Source organism: Cygnus olor, chromosome 3 (assembly GCF_009769625.2).
Source record: "Cygnus olor isolate bCygOlo1 chromosome 3, bCygOlo1.pri.v2, whole genome shotgun sequence".
In the NCBI taxonomy this organism is placed as follows: Eukaryota; Metazoa; Chordata; class Aves; order Anseriformes; family Anatidae; genus Cygnus; species Cygnus olor.
This window is the reverse complement of record NC_049171.1, coordinates 25262661-25285126: the sequence shown is the minus strand read 5'-3', so window position 1 is coordinate 25285126 and position 22466 is coordinate 25262661. Positions and strand designations below refer to the sequence as shown.

The window sequence follows — 22466 nt, the reverse complement described above, 5'->3', positions numbered from 1 at the left end:
TTAATATCGGCCTCATAATTGCTGAACTGTTTTGAATGAAACCGTCTTTGTACATCTTCCTGAGGCACCTGACCAGAAAATCCCTTTTTAAAGGGATAGTCCTGCAATGTTATAGGTGACTTTAAAGAAGATCTTGTACTGCAGAAGGTTTTTGACAGGCTGTGTAATAGAAAACACTGCCAATGCTGGCTACGGCGTAGCAATAGTCCCGATGCTTTTCTTATAGTTTTTAATTAAAATGGAGAAAAATACTGAAGTTGCAAATGAACAATGTTATGATCTGTTACTATATGAAATATACTAACCCCACAAAGAGAAATCCTCTTCCTTATGTTGGGGAGTTCAGATTTCATATTTAATAAAGTAGATTAGCACTTACAGTTCACAGTTATGTTATATGGAATATCTCAAAAGTGCAAAAATCATTAACAAATGAACACCAGTTAAGACCGAAAAAGAGCTTGGGTGCAGGAAGAATATGAAGAGAGTTTTTGATGGGGAAACCAAATTGAGCCTGCCAAGCAATTTAGCAGGTAATGCAACACCTAATTGCACAACCTTTGGTAAACCCGCCTCTTATAATTAAAAGAATAAAGGCTTGTGGAGCTAATCTCACGCTGATCTTTTCTGTCTGAGTACTGTTGTATTTCAGTTAGCTAGTTGTGTAAACAAACTTCATAATATAGCATGCTATAACCAGGCTTTTGAAAAAACGAACAGTAGAAAGGCAAGAGTTAAGATTTTATTTCCCTTAGAGGTGGAGCAAAGAATTCAGCAAATTGTATCCCTTCTTCTAAAGACAACATAGTAAAGCTGGTGTCGGAAAGCAAAGTAATGTTAATTCCCCAAGAACATTCCGGTCAAAAAACTTGGACAAAATCTGTCTGGAAACTTACGAGCAGTGCTTTGTAGTTTGCAGACTTTTGGGGAAGACTGTAACTTAGATAAACTGCTAACAAAGTAGTTCTAACAGATGCTCAGATACGGGATAGATATAATTCTCACACACTGTTACTGGGATTCTGTTTCTGAACTTTTTTTTTTAAATACAGCATTAACTTTTCTAAAGATTTCATTGACTTTGTTAATAAAAGCAACAAACTATTGCTAGGAAAATGGCAGTTTTCTTCATCTGTACTCATTTATGTTGCATCTGAATATGCAAAGAAGTTTCAGATGGGATGCAACCTGTTGCCTATTTTCAATCCAACTTAAAAGCTTAGCATGGCATGTTCTTACATTATACTATGAAGACCTAGTTTTGTAGAATGTGATCTCCTCATGGTTTTGCATGGGACCATTCAAGACGGAAATAAAAAATTTTATCTCCAGAGCTTAGCCTTGTGGGGTAAGATAATAAAAAACATTGGGGATATTTCAATTAATGAGACCAAAATGTGAGGGTTTGGAGAATCCTAATTTTCAAAAATACCACAAATCTCTGCAATATTTCTTTTTCCAGGTGGATGAAAATATGAAGGTGGCCCAGAAAAGAGATGCTGTCCGGCAGGGAATGTTTTACTTTAGAAAGGATATTTGCAAAGGTATCCCAGCAAGTGATCTGGCAACCCAGTTGTTGATGATGAGTATATCTCTTGCCTTCTAACTGCTGCTTCCTTTCCCCTTGTCACTTATGAAGGTGGAAATGTCGTTGTGGATGGATGTGGCTCTGCACAGAATGGGACAGGCACAGACACAGAAGAGTACATCTTAATGAGCATCGATACAATTATCAATGGGAAGGTCATAACCTCTTCTACCTGGAACACACCCCTCCTCTCCATCCTCTCAGAAATCTGATCAACCGTGTTTCATGTTAACTGTGTTCTCTTACACAGGAGGGAGTCTTTCCTGGTTTGATCCCAATTTTGAATTCTTATCTTGAAAACATGGAAGTGGACGTGGACACAAGATGCACCATCCTGAACTACCTGAAGTTAATAAAAAAGAGAGCATCTGGTATGTGTGACACTTTCAGACACTGATTTTCCTGGCATTTTTCTATTTAGAAAGTAATTGGGATGTTCTCTAATTATCAGTTGGTAAAACTGGTGGCAAATGTGGCTGTCTGGGTAAGTGTTGAATCATAGGAGCAAAGGACTGGAATGTGTTCTCTGGCTTATATTTGATCCTGTTTAGTTCTGATCAGAAATGTTTCATGATCTATTTAGAACTTAAATCAGGAGTAATTGTTACGCTGTCCCCTAAGCTGCAGTTATATCTCCAAGATTTTTTTCAGCATTGCTGCTTTTGCCAGCGTATTGTCTACATTGTGGTAGTTTGTACATAAACTGATCAATACCTTTTTCCTGTAACTCGAATGGTTTAAGGGTATATGAGACTGGGTCTGATAGCCAGGTAATTGGTGCAATTCCTAAGCATGCTGGCATTAAGTTGGATTAAGCTCTGATATGCTAGAGCATGGGGCCTTGTCTTTAGCTCCCCGGTAAGAGAGCCCTTCTGGAAGTAGTGAAACTCCTTCAAGTCAAAGTAAACCAGGCTCTTCCCTTCCTTTCTCTTGCTACAGTGTTTTCTAAGATAGGTGGTATAATGACTTTTTATGCTGCTCCTTAAAACGCAACAGTATTCTGAGTAGAAAATGCAGGCTAAATGCTTTCGTTCAGAACCGGGCACATAGTCCGTGGCAGCTTTATGCTGATGTGTAAATCTCTCATGTGCCTTTCTTGCTGTAAGTTTAGCTAGAGAGTTAATTTTAGTCTTAAAAGTCGAGACACAGATTTTTATTTATATATGATGCATTCATTGATTTTAAATTTAAATGTTGTATTCCTGTTGTATTCCAATGCTTGGTAATTGCTGTAGAGCCTTCTAGCTAAAGACATTTTTAGAGGTGAGGTGAAAATCAGCAATCTTCCTTGCCTGGTAATTTAATACTTTAGTAGCACTTCAGAATGCTAACAAGTTGTAATTAATTACTGCTTTCACTGAAAATGTTCTGTCCTAAGGCTGCTTGTTTGTAGGAGGCTTCTGTCCCTCAGCTAACATAGACTGGGGATTTGATGCCTGGCTTAACAGAGAGAGAGGAAAGAAACTGGCAGGTAGAAAACATCTGAGGCACATCAACGCTCAAAGCAGCAATGCTTCAAAAATACTCTTTTTTTTTTTTTTTTCCTTAACATTTTTCATTCAGAAAAATGCTGCTGAAAAAAAAAAAAAAGAAAAGCACTGCAACAGTCTTAAAGTTTTTTTTTTCTTTTTTTGTTTCTGAAGAGCTAATTGTCTGGGCTCAGCCCTGTGTCACAGGTATTCCCATTCCAAAGAACTTCTTTGCTTTGTGATGTGAAGCTGTGGACACTGCAAAAGTCACCTCTTGGATTTACACAGATGTAGAAGGTGTGAGGACAGATCGTCTAGGGTGTATATCTTAACTCTAAGCTTGAAATGATTGTTAAATGAAGCTTCATGAGAACAACAATTCACAGAATAAGAAGCATTAGACGTCATGTTACTGTGCCATATTTCTCAATCGTGAGCGCTGGATTTTTCTGGTCTATTGTTGATCTGAAATCAAATGTTCCGGAATTGCAGGCTGTCTAGCATGGGACATGTCCACAGAACAGCCACGTGTCACGTTTCTCCCCTCAAACAGTGAACACAGCACTTGCAAGAGTTTAATACTGGTACCTTAGCTGCTGTGAATTTAGCCTTGCCCTGGCATGGTTCGTTGGTCACTTCCCTCACAGCACAGGTGGGAATTGCCCTCACTGGTCTCAGCGTAGCTGCTCTGTGACTGTCACCACGCTCAGTGAGACTGCAGATGTGCTAGGCAAGCAGCAGCTGTTGACCACCACCAAGCGGTACAGGAAAGTAGTGTTAGGATGAGCTGCAGCAAGTTATCCTTGTGCTGGCTCGCTCTCCCAGCTCTGGCTGTCTGCAGCGTGGGCATTTTCGCAGCCATAAGTAGCACAGTTGGCATGGTGCCTGATAACAGCTCACAAACGTGGTTTCCATGATCTCTGTCAGATCCATCTTGAAGCAACAATATTTTTGTTCCCACAAAGTCATAGAACGAGTGCCACAATTTTATTACACGTTCTTTGAAAAAAAATTTGCTTCCTTTATTTTTTATGTTTAAATGTGCTTCCCAATAACTTCATTATAAGCCTTCTGGTTCCTGCACTGTGGGATGATAACATTTTTCTGTTCACTTTTCATCAGCATTCATGATTGTGCTAACTTCTCAAAATCTCTTCCACTCTTGAGATACTCTTCGTCCTTCCTTTTTTCACTTGAAGTTGTCTTACACATTTGTCGGTGTGTGGTGCTGTTTTCCTGATTCTAGTCTACTCTTTTCGAGAACTGCATGCGGTGTTCAAGGTGAGGGTTTATACAGTTCTCGACAGATGTACACAGTTAGAAACAATCATTTTTCAGTGGAGTGATGGGGCTGTGTGACCACCAGGTGTCGGTGTTGTACGAGCTGCACAGCGCTGGGAGTGCTGTGGGTGTTCAGGATTGTGTCTCTTGTTACGCTCTGCTCATCTCCTGGCCTTGCTTCTGGCCCCCTGCTTCTGATTTGTTTGAGAGTTTTCTCTCAAGTTTTTAGTGCCTTCACCAAATGTTTCTTGAGTATTTTTCTTCTGTCCCTTTTTCATATAGAAGCGTATAACACCGGCCTCATTCGTTTAAAAACATGACGTGTTTTATGAGGAACGTTTTTATTTCTAATAACTTTGCATATTACACTTTCCTTTCTTGTACTTTTCATAATTTTTCTGATTTGTGTTAGTATATCTCTGTTCAAAACAACTCATAGAGTATCTTCAAACAGTATTGATGACACATTGGATGCTTTTTACTTTTTGTTTGTTCGTCCTTGCTTTCCCTAACCTGATTCCTCTTGTTTTTCAATAATATTCTTAAGAAAAAAAAAGCGTAGAGCCTTTGGCTCTTTCCTCTCTCTAATAAGGGAGCAGTAAAAGTTTAGCTAGGCTCTTAAGGAGCCTGTCAGCCTGCCATAGGGTTTTACCTGCAGAGTTATCTTAAACTTGTACTGATGGAGGTTTCCTTACGTATGCTGTGTGCAGGAGCAAGGTTCAGCTCCCTAAGCCCTGGCATCCAGCTGGCTTCCAGCTGCTGCTTGTTGAGAAGGCAGGTCTCCAGCAAGTGGTGTGTGTCGCTTGGTGACCCTGAATAGAAGTTGGTGACACCTGTTCCAGCAGCTGGATGTGATACTTCTCTATGCTCTGTCTCATTAAAAGAGCTGAAAGTTTGAAGATCGTACCAGATATGTGGGTTTGGGGCTATCAGTGATATGTCAGCTGAGTTGTACTTGGAGTTTAGTAACAGTATAACAAAAAAAAAAAAAAAAAAAACATGTAGGAGCATGCTTCTCCTGAAAACATGGACTGTTCACTAATTGTGCATGTAATGCACACAACATTTTTCCTGCTAAATCAGATGTATAAACAGTGAAATTTGACTTGATCTTGCCCACAGGAGAGCTGATGACAGTCGCCCGATGGATGAGGGAATTTATCGCACAGCATCCGGACTACAAGCAAGACAGCGTGATAACGGATGAGATGAATTACAGCCTCATTTGGAAATGCAACCAAATCGCACAAGGCCAGGCGGAGTGCCCTGAACTGTTGGGGGTAGGATTTAACAAGAAACAAAGCGGAAACAAAACTGGCTCTTTGTAATGAATGTTTCTCAAATATTAGAAAGTTCAAGCCTTTTAGCAGAGCACTAGCTAAGATACTGTGAATCTGATACAGCTTCATGGTGTGAAGACCAAAACAGGGATACTGCACTATAAAATGGGCCAATCTGCCTAAATATTCATTTAAGGCATCCTAAATAGGGCATATTCTTATTGTTAAGGTTTATACAATGTACATGTAAATAGTAAAATATTTTTATGATTAACATCAATGTATTTTAATAAGCATTGTATCTAAAGTTATTGTGAATTAGCTTGTAACTTTTTTATGCTTATTCTAGAAAGAAAAATTGTCCTGGACAGCTTTGTAAATGTAATGGTACTTGTATATTATATGCATTCCAGTTACTGAATGTTTACTGTATTTTTTTTTTAATCTGGAATGTGCTGAGTAATCTACCGTATTGTGTAAGAAAAAAAAATCTTCTGGACCTACCTGCTTCACAGAGACTTCTTCCTTCCATTTTGGTTTTGAAAGTACGTAAGAACAGATAAATGCATGTGCATCCAATTTGTTTATCTCTACAACAGTTTCTCAGTTGCCACAAGACCTGCATCCAGTCATAGGGCGTAAAATTTGGAGGAAGAGATCTATCTTTATTCAGATAACACAAGTCTGCCTGTCTCCTGATAACTAGTCTTAGGTAATGGCTGCCCTGTGGCTTAGTAACCTGTGTTTCCCGCAGCAAAGAACTAACATGAATACATCTTTTCCCTGTAGCAGCATCGTTTTTTCCCCTCCCAAGTATGTTGCTATGGTTCAGAAACTTGCCTGAGTATCTCTTTATGATTTAACAAAAAAGCAGTAAGTGGGGAGAGGCAGTGAAAGAGAGGAAGAATTGGGAAGTGAACATAAAGATCTCTACAAAGATAGCAGAGACAACTGCTCTGGACTGTGGCACTGCTTAACTTCTGTTTCTCCCACACTACTGCAGTTGACAGCAACTGCTGCACAAAACCAAGGACCTTGTGGTTCTTCCTAAGAGATGAGTTTCTCATTTGTCTCTCTATTAAAAATATTTGTCAGCAAGTTTATTTCTGATAAGGTACTTCATGTAGATAGCTGAGGTACCTACGGAGCTGTAGGTATGGGCAACTTAATCCCCTCTATAAAACTGATAAAGGAAATCATGGAGTGTACTAATCCTTCGAATTGGGAGCCAGTGCTGGGAGTGACTGTAGCATATTTAAAATTTAGCCATTGCAACTGTAAATAAAGCAAAATAATGGGCCCTTTTTAATTTAGCTTCTTAACTGACTCCTAAAAGTGAACTGCAAAGCTTAACGCAAGCATATATAATTACCTAAGGTGTAATAATTTTTACAAACGACTAATGGAGAAACTGCAATGAAGAGGTGCACTAAGAAGAAGCTTTTATGTACTGACACTAGAATTTGTTCTGTGTTCACAGGTGTGCTTTAGAGAATAAAAAGTGCGCTTTTTTTCTGCAGTGTGAATTTGTTTTAATCAAGATGTAGGCATATGCTAATTTAGTTTCTGTAATAAGGAAATAAAAATAAAATTTGCAGTACGTGTTGGTCACTTGCATCAGTTGAACCCCTGTTCTCAGATTCAAAGAAGCAAGAGCTGTGTGTGTAGCAAGCACAGCTCGTGTAACCCAGACTCTGGTTTTGCACAGTGAAACTTCTCAGGACTGATAGCAGAAGTTTTATTAGCTGTTGTCCTGGCACTTAAAAGCCCTGAGTTCTGGTGTCTGCTGTGTTGCATACTGTTTCAGAAAGGATGGGAAAGGCTGGACACGAGGCTACTGCTCCTTTATGGAGGTGTCCGTGGTTGCTGGATGAGGAGTTCAGGTATGTGCCCCAGCCTGTTCTAGGCGTGCGGCGTGGTGAAGGCCCTGGGGCAGCGCAGAGTTGCTGCAGGAAGGGCAGGCTTTGAATAAGCCCTTGGAGACGAGCCTGTGGTGTCAGCACCCGCTGGGAGGTGGAGAAGCAAGCCCTAGGCCAAGCTCATGCTGGCAGGCTCTGGCTGACCTTGAGCAGAAAGCACGAGACGCTGCCTCGAGTTACGGATTCAGGGTTTTGGGTCCTGCGGTCACCAGGTGCTCTCATGGAAATACTGACTCCTCCGCAAAGGGAGGGGAAGAAGCACCGAGCACCTGAGGCGAAAGGTGGTTGATTCCTTACCCCAAGACCCTATTAACGTGGTGATTTTGGCATTTCCCATAAACACTATGATGTTTTGGCCCCAGTTCAACCGCAGTGATTTGACTCCTGCCTTCCGCTTGGCTTTCAGCTGGAAGATGTTTTTCTGATTTCCTGAGGTCTCATCACTAAACAATTCCCCAATAACCAGTTTTCTCTTGACAGTAACCTACATCGGTACAAGTACCTTTTTTTTCCTGAATTATTTTTGCTACGCTTGTATCATGGCCTAAATCTTCAAAACGTGGCTCCCTGTGTGTGCATGCACAGAGCAGTGCAAGCACTTTCTGGGAGTGGACGCGGTCGGTTCATGCAGCCAGCTCCAGAGCTGCTTTCCCACATGATTTCCCCAATAAACATTTCACTTGCACAGGAGAAATATGTTTCCTTTGGAAACCTAAATGCAACTTCCAGAAGAAAATTCAACCGCCCATGAATGCTGTCTATGAATTGAACAATTGGGTGAAAATCTATGCCTTCTGTTAAACAAGAAATGGCTGTCTAGTCTTTTCTAAGTCCATGCGTATCTACCTATTAATTTAGCCCTTCAATTTAATCAAAGCTCTTCCAAAATCTGCCCATTACATACACCTAGAGGGAAATCTATAATCATCCTGACAGTGAGAAGGTAAAAATGACTACAGTGCAGCAAAGGGAGAGTAATGCCCAGAGACAAGCTGCTAACAGGCATGCTCAAAATCACAAATGGATGTGTTGGTGCGTGATGGCTCCTCAACGCTGGCTTCCAAGAGTTTGTCTTTTGGCTAGAAAAATGTTAGTTTGTGAATACTGAAGCAACAGCAACTGCTCTTTCTCTGGAGGAAGTCCAAGCTCCTATTAACTGCAATTAGATTAAAAAGAAAGCAGGTTTTTATGCGGATGACAGCACAGATTTTGATGAAGGTGCCCCAAATAGTGCCTTGTCCATGTGGATAGCAAGGGGTTGTGTTGTGTATGTTGCTCTTGCCTTGGGAGGGTGCAAATTTTAGTTTCCTTTGTCCTGCACAAAAAGTAAAATTTGTGTACTTGTTGATAAATTAAGGGTTCGTTATTTGTATGTTTCCTGCAATGGTCAGACACTTTTGAGAGCTCTTGTATTCTTAGAGGCCAGTAATGAAATGATTAAATAAAGACGCTGCCAGGCTCGCAGCTCTGCCAGCCCCACTTTCTGCTGCTAAGAGGTGCAAAGTGAACTGAAAGCAGCAGGACAATCATGGCCAAGCTCTCTCTTTTTCGCAGGGGAAGCCCGTGATGACACAGAGCTGCCTGAAGAGGCTCTGGGAATTTATTTAAGGAGAAGGAGAGGTCATGTGCGGAAAGAGTCTGGGTGTGGTAGGGAACGAAGTGGGAAGGAGTGAAGCCGATGAGCACCGGGTGTCTGAAACCGCCTGCTCCTTCCCATGCTTTCGTCCCCCAGGCAGCAGCTGTGCCAAGATGACCTCTGGCTCTCCGACATTTTTCAGCTCAGTTTATTCCTTCCCCTAAACCGCTCACTAGGCTGGGCTCTACGCTTTTCAGTCCTTTCCCACAGAAGCACGCACACGCAGGGCCGGACAGCTAACCCCCTCAGTTTACTCACAACATGGGCATTCAGAGGCCGAGAGCTCCGAGCGTTTCTCTTGGCCGTGTAAGGCACTGCGACTCCTTGCCCGGAGCCCGTCGTGCAGCTGCCTGATGGAAACCAGGGAAGCGTGCCAGCAAAACCTCCGCATCGCCAGCAGCTCGCCGCACCCCGTGGCCTGCCCGGATCTTACTCAGCCCCCTGGCACCAGCTCGAGCGCCTCCGGCTCGAAGCAGCACGGAAAGGGATGTTACTGGTGGGAGGCCAGGCCTGGTTGGGGTGGCTGGGAGATGTGGCTTCGTGTCTCAGATGTAAACCAAGCTACCAACCTCCCCTGCCTGTAATTTGTGAATGACGGAGATGCACTTTCAACTCTGATGGGGTGCTTGAGCTACAACAGCGTTAAAATTGCTGGCAAAGCAAAAAATCCCCAGCACGGAGAGTGCAAAGCAAGCCACGGTCCTCGCTGGGATCTGCTCACGACAAGGCGAGGGATGAGGTTAGTGAAGGATCACTGCTAAGCCCAGGGCCGGCCCTAGGTGGCCTCCTAAGTTCAGAGGCAACGCAGTGAGCTGGGGAGAGAAAATAACTGTCCTGGGAGGAATAAGGAGAAAAACTAAAGAGCCGCAGGTTCAGGATTTCAGCTCCAAATCCTCTCTGGATTTTGTTCCCAAGTGTCTGCCTCTGGTCTGAGCCCCGGTCCATGCCACCCGTGCAAATCCCATCACATCCCAGTGTGATGGCTCGGGGAGCTCAGCAAGCACCCCTTATTTACAACGCAGCCAGACTGGCACAAGTCCTGCTGCTTTTGCTGGGTGAGGGCTGGGGCTGGCTTCGGAGTAGCTACAGGGGAACCCGTGGTGGTTTCTGAGGCAGCTCTGAGGGGAAAAGCAAGTGCTGGGCTCCCCCTCTGCCCCCACCCCGGGCACAACCCCACCAGGCTGCTGCTCGCGCCGTGAGCATCTCAGCGATGTGCAAGGCAGAGCCTGGGCAAGGCAAGGCAAGGCAGGGCAGGAGGGATTTTTCCGAGGCATCCACACGATCCTGGGAACTTGTTCTGACTTCCCACCTCCCTGTCGTCCAGGCACGCGTGGTATCATCATCAGCATGTGCCTGTTTCCACTCACGCTGTGAGGATATGAAGGTGTGGCATGACCAGAAGGAGGGACGGCAGTCCTGCTGCATCCCTCGGGCTGTGACTCCGGCTTCCAACAGCATGGCGTGTTTGGCCTTGCCGTGAGCTGATGCAATGCCGTGCTTGCCCTGAAACCAAACCCAGCACTAGAATAAGACGTTATTCCTCATCCTGCCTTGGAAAAGCAAAATCCATGCTACAGAAAGGAAACTCGGAGGATTCAAGCTGTGTACCAGAGTACCCAGGGGAAGGCTCTGCAGGGCCGCTGTGTTTGTCGCTGGCTGCCTTCTGTGCTCGTGTTTTTATAAAGCTTTGTAACTCTTTGCGAGGTGGACCAGGGTGAGCTGCTCTTTGGGAGGAGAGGAACACTTCCTCCAGGGCCCTGCTGTCCAGAGGAGGGGACAATCTGCCAGACACATCACTGTTTGGGATGCCACCAGATCTGGCGTCTGTTTCCAGCCTTACATCCATCCTGAAAGGGAATTTTTAATCTTCCTTTTGTCCTAATGCAGCCAACAGAGTTCAGTAGTCTGAAAACTGTGTTGCCAAATGCATTTGCTGTTGCAGCAGCATGCTGCAGCCATGCACAGCTTGAGGCATGCATCGCTGCAGGCTGCGCCTCCTGTTGATGTGTGACAACTGGTACGGTACTGGTACTGGTACGGTACTACCCTAGAGATGATGTGGTGTGGTGAGTCTGATGCTCTAACTGCAATTAACATAATTGATTTTATCTACTGAGCTGCTCTGTCTTTACTGCATTTCCTCAGCCATGCAAGGAGTTTGAGAGAGGTGACACAGCGACAGCTTCACACACCCATTTCCTACCTTTTATCGTGAGAAAATACAGAGTGTGTATAAATTTGGTCTGTACCAGCAACTTCCTTGTTGACATCTTTCACTGGCGGAGCCCACTGGCTGCAAGGACCTGTAATTTGCTAGATGTGTTTTTATCTGATACCTACCCTGAGAAGACATCTGTGAGCTGTGCTGGGGTACCACAGGCTATGTGTGCCTCCCAGGAGACATTAAAGACAGATTTAATTATCATTAAATCCTAGTGCTGAGCCTTCATGGCATATATCCAATGAGAGATAAGCTGCTGTGACAGGCCCTACAGCCAGTGATTTAGCAGCTACTTTCAAAAGCTCTTTTGATGGGAACTTCCTTAACACGAGGTTCCCAGTTCTGCGACCTGTATGATGATTCCTCCCTGGGTAGGAGTGGGAGCAAACCTCAGCTGCTCCCCCAGAGCTCCCATCAGCTCTTGAACCTAGTTGAGAGGAAATGCAGAGATGGCTCTCAGGGAAGAAGGCTTAGTTTCATCATTTCTTCCCACTTGCCCAGCCTTACCTTCTCCCCAGGTAGACTCTCCACCACTGAGTCTCCTGTCCAAGTGCTCCTTTCGCTCCAGCATCAGCTCTGCCTCCTGATTTTGCCCTGCCTGCCTGGGAAGAAGGAGGCTGTATGTTCTTCTGCAGCTGCACGCCAGCAACCCTGCACCAGGAGGAAGAAAACCAGGAGATGGTGACTTCTTCCCTCTGCTGAAGTGACGGAAGAGATAGGAAAAGCTGTGGAGTCAGACACAGGAGTGAGCCACCCCGTAGCCCTCTTTGAAATGCCTCATTATCTTTTGTTGTTACTCAAGAGGACTCCACAAGGCTTAGGCAGTCTGGACGTGGGAACTGAGGGAGAGGGCAGAGTTTAAATGCCCAAGTTACAACAAGCCCCTTTGTGTGTGTCTTTTTTTGTCCATGGTTAACCAAAAAAAAAAAAAAAAAGGAAGAAGGAAAAGAGGGAGATGCTGAAGAGTCCTGGTTTGGCCAAGCTCAGCTTATCTGGCAGCTAATCTCAAAGGAACAAGCTGAGATTTCGTTGTGGGCAGGAGAAGAAGTCTGAAATAGCTGTAAATTGTCTGCCAGGAGACAGGCAAATGAAATTCTGCTTTTAACCAGAGACAGGAGAAGAGACGGCAGACATGGAGACCCTCAGGGCGTATAGGAGAGGTGAGAAGAGGAGGAGAACCCACCAAAGGCAACTTGTTACAGTGGGAGGTAGCCGGGAGGGAACCCCAAGCTGGGCAGAACAAGAGAAAACCAGGGAAGACTACAAAATGGAGCAAGGGTGAGGGCGTCTGTGGAGCCTGATGGTCCATGGGAGATAAAGCTAGTGCTCTAGTTAGGACTGAAGGAAGGCCTTTCTGGTTGCAAAATTTTATCTCGAAAAGAAAATTAAATACACGACTGAAAACAAACCAACCACTCCAATTATGAGCCACTCCTTGCCACTTAGAGGTCCACAAATGATTGCCAAGGAATGTTTTTGCGTTCTTACTTCATTAGTTTTGGCATGTGGCGTGGCAAGCAGGGAGCTTCTCTGTGTGGGGTTAATGTGGAACAGGTTTTTGATATGCAACCAGCAACACTTTTCCTGAAATTCCTAACGATTCCTTCGCATTGAAGACAGCTTGGTTTTCCGTCCTCCGCTTCTTCCTGTGTGATATATGTAAATCAAAAAGGACTTCAGCATTTCTGAGGTAAAATATTCATTTTAAGTGCCTCAGGACTTGCTGTTGAGGAAAGAGAGCTTTGTGAGGGTGAAGCGGGAGGATGGCTGGGTTCAATGCAACCAGCACAGCACCGTGACAATGGCTGTGTCACCCTGCCATGGGATGGCAGCTGAAGCTTTATGTCACACTCACAGTGGTGACCCTAACTCAAAATTTGGTTTTGTATGCTTAGAGCAATGTTTTATCTAGATCAGGAGGGACAAAAGTCCATTTATGTTGACAGTTCTATCCACGATGGGCCAAGATTGCAGACACTTGCTCATTTGCTGTCTTCTACAGGGGCCTAAGCTCCAGATTCCTCTCACATTTCATCTCCAAGATTCCCAGGCACCTCCAGACAGTGGGGAGCATCACAAGACCTGGAGCAGCCCTGCGGAGAAGGACTTGGGGGTTCTGGTGGAAGAAAACCTCAACATGAGCCAGCAGTGCATGCTTGCGGCCCAGAAGGCCAACTGCATCCTGGGCTGCACCAACAGAGGAGTGGCCAGCAGGTTGAGGGAGGTGATTGTGCCCCTCTGCTCTGCCCTTGTGAGGCCCCACCTGGAGTGCTGAGAAGGACGTGGGGCTGTTGGAGCGGGTGATGGTCAGAGGGCTGGAGCACCTCTCCTATGAAGAAAGGCTGAGAGAGCTGGGGATGTTCAGCCTGAAGAAGAGAAGGCTCCAGGGAGACCTTATTGCAACCTTCCAGTACTTAAAGGGGGCTTATAAAAAAGATGAACAACTTTTTGCTTGGGCAGACAATGACAGGAAAAGAGGGAATGGTTTTAAACTAAAAGAGGGGAGATTTTGATTAGAGGTGAGGCACTGGAACAGGTTGTCCTGAGGAGCTATGGATGCCCCATCCCTGGAGGTGTTCAAGACCAGGTTGGATGAGGCCCTGGGCAACCTCATCTAGTGGGTAGTGTCTCTGCCTATGGTTGGAACTAGGTGATCCCTTTAAGGTCCCTTCCAACCCAAGCCACTCTGTAATTCTATTATTCTAAGACCTCTGTAAATCCAGTCACTGTCCAAACCAGCAATGCCTACGTCCCAGAGGGACTCAGTTTGGAAGGTAAGCAATGGGCAATGGCAGTCCACAAACTGCAATAGTGGCCTCTCTCTTTTCAACGAAGACTTAGAAAAAATAAATAAATAAAAGGTGTTGTCTTAAAGTTCATAGGAGACCCTTGCAGTTAGGACTTCTCAGAAAGTGGAAGGCCAGATGCTTTGCTGTCTCAGAGAGTTCAAACACACTTTATCTCCACACAGAGCACCTAAACCAATTCATGAATGTATCTTCTAAGGGGTCTCTGGAACTGGTGTAAATTCTCGAACCTTCCCATTGGACTTTGCTACCATAGAAAACAAAACATTCTTTTAAACCTCTGTATAATTCTGTAATGTACTGACATCTTCATTACCATTCAGTGTTCTGCCTGCCTAACAAAAAAATAACAAACAAACAACAACAACAACAAAAAACAAACAACATAAAAACATAAAATAGAGCTAGAGATTGCTAAGGCCAAAGAGAACTTTCAGGGAGGGAAAAAAAAAAAAAAAAGAAAAAAAAAAGGAAAGAAAGAAAGTGAGAGATTAAGTAAATTAGAGTTTGTACTCTTGGAAAACAGGCATCTGGGAGGTAAATATGATAGGGGTACATAAAATTAAATCATTTGAGTAAATTGTGGAACTGATCACTGCAAGATGTTATGCGGGCAAAAATATAGACAGTTCAGCAAGTGATTAGCCAAACGAACAGAGAAGACGTAGCTACAGTAGCTAGATAGTGGCTCTTCATCATTATTATTGCTACTGTTGTTCTTTGTTTTAATATTTAGCATTCTGGTTGCCGTGGTCTGGGTGCCATCTCTGTCCAAGGAAATCCTCAAACCACTGCTGGAAGATGGAAAATATGTCAGGGAAGGATCATTCTGTACAGGCTGTTTCTCATGTTCTTTTCTAAGCATCCACATCTGTAAGGGGGAAACTATTGCCTCTCTGGTCTGTCTGAATTAAACAATTTCTGTGTTCTTACACAACTCAATGTTAACTGAAAAGAGGGCATAGGAGACAGAAAGGACTGCGACCTAGCAGGCAGGTATTAGGTTAGGAGTCCTAGGTTTGGGGAGCGGGTTCATTATTTAAGCAGTCAGTAGTAGAGTACAGAAAAAGAGAATATGGACCACTCAGACCTCTCACCTAGCAGGTGAACATCCCAATCACCAGACCTACATGTGCTCTTCTCTGATGGGAGCCTTGAACACATCCTGAGGGCTCCTTCTGTGGGGTGGTTGTTAATGATTTGAACGTCATTTGGCTGAGGTGCATCTAAATTCAAGTCTTTGGCTTTCTGGGGAGCCCTCCAAACCCAATGGTATTGTGCAGAAGACACCCAGACCAGCTGCAGCAACGTTGCCATGTTCCCTGACGGAAGGGTGAAGTCTGCCCAGCTCTTCCAGCAATCGCACAGAGCAGGTAGGCTCTTCTTCTCCAGAGGACCCAGAGCTCTCATAGTGCTAACCTTCTAACAACACTGACTAAGTGTTTTGTAAGAAAACCTCACGGTTTCCTGCTGACTTTGCTACAGAGCAGCATTTCCAGCAGTTTTGCTCCATGCTCCTGCTCTAGGTGAACTCATTCATTCTTGCCCCTCTCCCTCACTGGTAATGTATTAATGTACTTACACTCATGCCCAACTACCTTCCCAGCCATCTCTTCTAAACTCCTTAACAGGTACAGTCCACATCTTGGGAAACCATGCTCCAACAGCCTGTTAAAATTAACTAGCCCCTTCCATGGAAGTAGAGGTTGCATTGAACCATAAAGATACCTAGCCCTTCCCATGAAGTGGACAAAGAGTTGGGGGCTCAGATATAGCCCTAGGAAAGCAAACAGTCCTGGGTGGTGATATATGCACAAAAAACATATGGTTAGCTTGCTCTCTGGCACAGTCCTGGCCTGATCTGACCAGCAGTCTGCTAGCCTATGCCCATGCATGACCCAGGAGTTATGCAGGCAGGCAGGTTGCTCAGAGGGGGAGAGTGTCTGCTTGTATGGACATGAGCTGCACTGGCCTCAAGGTGAATTGGCCTCTTTGGACTGTTTCATTTACTAGTACAGATGTAGCCTACGTACCTCACAGCAACATCCACTGGAGAAAGCAGGCAATAGCCATAAATTAGACATAATGACATTCAGCTTCTGTGTGCCCCCATCTTTTCTTGGTTTTGCCACTAGACTCTCTAGAAAACTAGAATTTTATGCTGCTGTGGTTATATCCAGCAGTACTTGATGGCACATCGTGTACTATACAGGACCCAAGGAGCCCTTCACAGATGAGGAGGCTGGTCAAGTACTGCAGCTCCAGGCAATGGCACAGACTCAGAAATTTATGATTCAACCTTGTGAAAGTCAAGCAGTATTTGAGTCTCATATAATAAATGTTCTTGGTACACATTGTCTCCAAGTCCAATTTTTGGTAAAACATCTGAAAAGCTACATCCAGACTTTGTGCCTGAAATAACAAACAGATGTTCTCAGGCATGAAGAAGGTCTAATAGCATTGCCTGTTCCCTACAGCATGAGCAGGAACTGATTTGCTTTCCTGATAAAGAAAAGTGCAGTTCAAATGCACACCAATTTGGAAATTACAGAACAGAAGCACAAAACAGTTGAGGTTGGAAGAGACCTTTGGAGGTCATCTAGTCCAGCGCCCCTGCTCAAGGTGGGTCAGACAGAGCAGGTCACTCAGGACCATGTCCAGATGGGTTTTGAATGTCTCCAAGGATGGAGACTCTGCATCCTATCTGGGCAACCTGTGCCAGTGTTTGATCTCTCTCACAGTGAAAAAGGTTTTTTAAGTTTCAGATGGAGTTTCCAGGAGTTCTCTGGAGCACTCTGCCCCATCACTCAGGTTATTAATGAAGATGTTAAATAATATTGGCTCAGTATCAATGTCTGGTTACACCACTAGGGACCGGTCGGGACTTTGTGCCACTGATTGCCACCCTTTGAGCCTGGCAAGTCAGCCCTCTTTCAGTCCACCTCGCTGTCCACCTACCCAGCCCCATACTTCATCAGCTTGTCTATGAGGATGTTATGGGAGACAGGGCTGAGGGCCTGGCTAAAGGCAGGACAAACAACATCCACTGCTTCACCCTCATCCACCAAGCCACTCATCTCATTGTGGAAGGCTATCGGGTTGGTTAAGCATAATGTCTCCTTCATAAATGCATAGTAACTACTCCCAGCCATTTTCTTGTCCTTCACAAGTCTGGAATTGGCTTCCAGGAGGATTTTCTCAATCACCTTTACAGGGTTTGAGGCAAGGTTAACCAGCCCCATCCCAGTTCCTCAGATCTTCCTTCTTGTACTTCTTGAAAATAGGAGTGACATTTGCTTTCTTCCTGTCCTCAGGAACCCATCCTGAGTGCCAAGATCTTTCAAAGATAATCAAGAGTGGCCTCACAATGACATTGGCCAGCTCCCTCAGCACTCATGGGTGCATCCTATAGGTCCCATGGACTTGTATATGTCCAATTTGTTTAAATTCTGAAGGCCAGTCTTAACAGTAGAGACCAACGTGAAGAAGGCTTTGAGTACATCACCTTTTTCAGTCTGTCACCACATCCTTTGCCCCACTCAAAAGCAGGACCAAATAGTCTTCACATAGTCTTCCTTTTGCTGTTTGACTTGTTACCCATGTTCAAATGTTACCCATATTCAAATCCCGTGCAGTTCCTCTATATTCTTCCTGGGTCACCTGTCCCTGCTTCTACCTCTTCTACTTTTTTTTTTTTTTTTTAATGTTAGAACCTGTTTCTGAGCATACTCAGGACCTATGCAAAAACCCAGAACCTTTGGAAAACTACAGGTCTGTGAGCAGTTCATGCCTTTTGCCTCTGGGACCAGCCTGAGGCCAGAGGCTGGCAGCAGAAAAACAGACCTTTATTCCTCTGAAGGCCTGAGATGGAAAGAATGGTGGAAAGGACGAACAAAGAGAGAGGGAGGAGTGCAGAAGGGAGGAGAAAAGACAGAAGATGAAGTGTCATTTTAATGGGAGTTCTTATATTTCCTCAAATTCAACATGCCTGATTGTATCTATGAATGCTTTGCAGGGCCTTTACCTGTGTCAGATGACACACAGGTAGTCACATCAGCAATTTGGTTTTAGCTGTTTCAGAACAGATCATATCTCCTCATTTGTCCATCTCATGCTGAATGATGTCTTCATATCATTCCTCCTGAATATTCCCACTGATGCTTGCTTTCAACTTCCAACTCAGTGCCCGTTCTCTAGACCATTTGCTGTACCTGAAGAAACCTTCCTGCTCTTTCAAACACAAATGCCCATCCACATTTCCTTCAGGCTTTTATTGTTCATACAGATTTCCAGTGCAAGGCACGTTTCCAATGCCAAAGTTTCACCCCTCAACTTCTACCAGCTGCATGGCATTTATCTCAAAAAGATAGCACCTAAAAGCAGATCATCTGTGAAGACTGTGCAGAGCCATGCAGATCTTTGATTCGTTGCCTGATGGTAACTGATGTCCAGAGCGTTTTGTACCAAATGAGGCAGGCAGCCAAATTCCGATTCTCTCACCTGTGTTGCTATAAAAGCAGGGTTAGAGCTCCGAGGTTACCTCAGCATTATGCCTACGCTAAGTGACAGCAGAATGTCATCCAGCAGGAGGGTTCTGCAATTGAAAGGGGTAAACAGATTATCTTTTGTTGATCTTATCTGCTTACCCATTCATTGGCAACGTTATGTAACCTACACATGTAGTCAGGGTTTGTGTAAACATATAAAGGCAATGTCCTTAAAGTCCCTTGCAAATATACCGAATTTATTTCAGGGAAAATGTTGTTTAAGATTTTTACAAGGGGAAGGCAGACCAGGAGTACGGCACATTTGCCTGCTGCCACATCCTTTCCACTACAGCAGATATTAGCACCAAATGGGTAGAGAGATAAAGCTGTTTCAAAGGAACATTTTCCCCTCTTGACTGTTCAGTATTGTGCAGAACCGTACACATGAATTGTGCATTTTACAGGAATAGGGAAAGTAAAAGACTTTTTTGACAAAAGTCAAAAAGCTCAGATTTGATAAAAGCTTCATCCTTCACAAAATTCAGAAGGTATGATATTTGACTTTGCTGAATTTAGACTTTGTCCTTAATTTCCCTTTCACAGCAGACGTAAGAAAATGCCATACAATTTCAAATTACTGCAACACAAGACAGTGGTTATTGCCCTACTGACACATGTACTTACACACATCTTTCTGGCAAGGTAAAGTAGCCTGCAGTATATCTATATTTTAAAGCTTTTTCTCGCTGCCAGAGGACACAAAAGCATAATTAGGTCACAAAATGCTCCAAGTGGTTTCCCTTAAATTATTGTCATCTTTTGGTAGTTAAGATTAGTGAACAATTTAAGATTTTTAAGGTGAAAACTATTCATTTGTGCTGTTTTCATAGCAAAACCAAAATTACCTCTTGCTGCAAGCTAAATTTCTCATGGATCCTGGAAGAAAGAGTAAGAAATCAAGCAAAAGGAGTGTGCATACATTATAGTTTATTGTTCTGCCTTCAGTAAAACCCACCATGGACCACAAAAACACATTTGTAACTATCATATGTCTGGCTCCTTGCAGTTGCTGCCCGGCAAAAAAATATTGAGCTGGCATATCCTTTGTAGCATTATAAAAAGTTTGTCACAAGTTCAGCTTAGGAATATTTCTGTGTTAACAATACCTTGTGCTCACCTAACAGGCTTGCTCGGTGACCTCAGAGCAAACACTGAACTTGACAGCTGGAAGTGGAGAGGGGGAACACAGCTTTCGGGAGAAATACAAGGGTATTCAGGCAGCGCAGCCCAGGGCCCTGCCTGTTTGCCAAGGCTGAGGAACGTTTCATTGACAAAGACAGGAAGTGCTGATGCATTTTCCCCAAACAAGGCATTAAAACTGTTTTTCCCTGCTATCGACGCCACCATTTTCAAAAATACATTGAAAACAAAGGGCATTTGTTCTTACGGGTTTGAAAAAAAGAAAAAGAAAAAAAAAGAGTTTGCTTTGTATATAGCAGGAATAAATATTTTTTATACTTTTTTTCTTTGTCAGAAGTCATTCTTTTGGGGCTTACAGCTTCTCATGTTCAAAACCCCATTGTTTCCCCTTGCATTTTCAGAGTTTTTTTTAGTAGCCGTTCCTCTCTAGCTAGACAGCAGCAGAAGTAAATGTGTTTCCATGTGTTTGGAAACAAAGGAACAATGAAACATTCAGCCAAGCTTGCCTGAACAGATTTATTTATTTATTTATTTTTAATTTCAGAGCAATTTGGAACAGGAGAACTGCCTGAGAACCTAGAGGATTCATGAGGAGGAGCTCCGTGTAGCAACTGTGACTGTTGGGAGATTAAGGGTCAGATATTCCTCTCGCTAAGCTCCCAAAAGTAGTGCAATTATCCAAAACGAGCTGAGAGAATTTGATCCCTTTTCTTGCAATGGTATTCTGAGGGTAAATTACCATGATTAATGAGTTAATGTTTGTCAACCGGAGTGCAGTAACTGGGTGTGCGACAGCCGGCTCAAGGCTTCTCAGCAGCATGAGCAAAATTCAAGCTTGCAGCAGTGGCAGAGCAGATTTTGCTCGTGGGTCTGGGGAGGTGGAGGCATGAGGTGTGATCAGGGTGGGTGGCAGGTGCCTGCCATTTGGAAGTGAGCGCAGCCTGCAGCTCCCAGCAGCTTGTTCCTGCAGGCAGCTTCCTGCTCCGCGTGTAGCACCGGCGAGCTCTGCCTTGTCTTCTCAGCCCGTGGCAGTTGTGAAATAAGGCTCAGTTAGTTGAATCCCTGCAGCTAACAGGTTTTACATGATAATCCCGTGGGCTGACAGCAAACAGGTAGTGGAGGCCAACTGTCATCTGGGAACCTGCCTGCTTGCCTGCGTGCACACTTGCTTAAGTACTAGATGGCAATTACAGCTTTCAAAGAAGGCATTTGCACTGGAAGACATCAGCCCTTAATAAGGCTGGGTCTGCATTTTGTACTTTGAGAGCAATTTCCAGCCATGTGGAAACCACAGCAGAAATATTAACCAACTTGCTTTACTAACACATGGGAAAAAAAAAAAAAAAATAGAGGTACGAGGGCATTTCCTACCATCGAAGCACAACCATCCCATGGGTCAGGAGTCTCGTCTGCCATCTGCCATGCAGCACAAGCACTTCCACCTAGCAGTTCAGGCTGGGAAATGAAAAAGATGTCGAATTCAGTTTAAACTGCTGAAAGTAATTTCAGCAGGCAGAATGTAATCATGCAGGCTGGAAAATAGCCAAGGTGCTGATTAGCACCCTACAAAAAGCCACAGGGGACTGCTAATGATCAGGGCTATTTGATTTGCTGCTGCTGCGTTCTGCATGTGGAGCGCTGTGTTCTCCATCGTGCTCGGTGGCTCTCCTGGTGCTTACCCTCGTGTGCCCTCTCCATGGCATGCACAGGGCTTTGAGGCATGTTAATACACCCTCTGTTTCCCAGGAAAGTAAAGCACTGCTGGTGCATAAAGGATTGCCCTTTGTACCATGGCCTGGCCTGAGTGCTGGCTGGAAGCAGTTATGCTCCTTGGTATTTTTTTGTTTCTTCTCTTCTGCCTTTCTTTGGGAGCAGGATTCAGGTTCAGTGAAGTCTGAACTCATTGCCTTCAGTAGGCTGTGTTGCTAGCACTAGGGAGTATTTGCAAGAAAGCTGAGCTTATAGCTTCTATTGCTGGTTCAAAGTAAGATATTAGTGGTCTTATTTTTCACTGCTGGTATTTCAGAAAGAGAATATTAAAACAGATTTCATATGATTGCCTGTATCCTTATTGGTATTACAGTTCAGCCTGTTCAAAATTTCATCCTCTTCTTCAGCCAGCATTTCCTTGTTACAATTTCTTCAAACCTTATCTAATTTCTTTCTGTTGCACAGATGTTGTTCTTCAGGTGTCTTTCCTTTGTTTTCTTCACTGTTTTCCCTTTCCAGCATTCTGCATCATTTCCTTAGGTTTTCAATTTGCTTTCAGAGCTTCTTTTTTGATCCTTTTTTTCCCAGCTAACTAAAATGAACTGCCAAAACCATAAATACGTGTGATTGTGGTGTTACTTTATAATGTAAAAAGAATGGAGGCACAGGAAGGAAGAACGTATTTTAGAAGAAAAAAAGGATGCTCTGAAAGTACCTGCAGAGAGAGGCCAACAATGGGGGTGCTGGAAGAATTGTGTGTGCAATGGATGCTTTTATGACTTGGATTTATCTGAGGGATGAATTCTGGCCTGATGGAGGAACTTATCTCCTGACCCCAGGGATCAGTCTGTTCTTAAGTTAAGATGAC

General features: G+C 44.0%; 1 protein-coding gene across 1 annotated transcript in view; it reads left to right on the top strand.

The window, feature by feature from the left end:
• GCLC (glutamate-cysteine ligase catalytic subunit) overlaps positions 1–7218 on the top strand; it is a 33189-nt gene extending 25971 nt beyond the window's left edge. Inside the window, exons 13-16 of the mRNA XM_040553954.1 lie at positions 1463–1544; positions 1640–1743; positions 1839–1959; positions 5461–7218. Coding sequence (XP_040409888.1) covers positions 1463–1544; positions 1640–1743; positions 1839–1959; positions 5461–5666 — 513 coding nt within the window. The 3' untranslated portion in view covers positions 5667–7218. The remainder of the gene's footprint in view (positions 1–1462; positions 1545–1639; positions 1744–1838; positions 1960–5460) is intronic.
• Positions 7219–22466: the final 15248 nt, after the last annotated feature.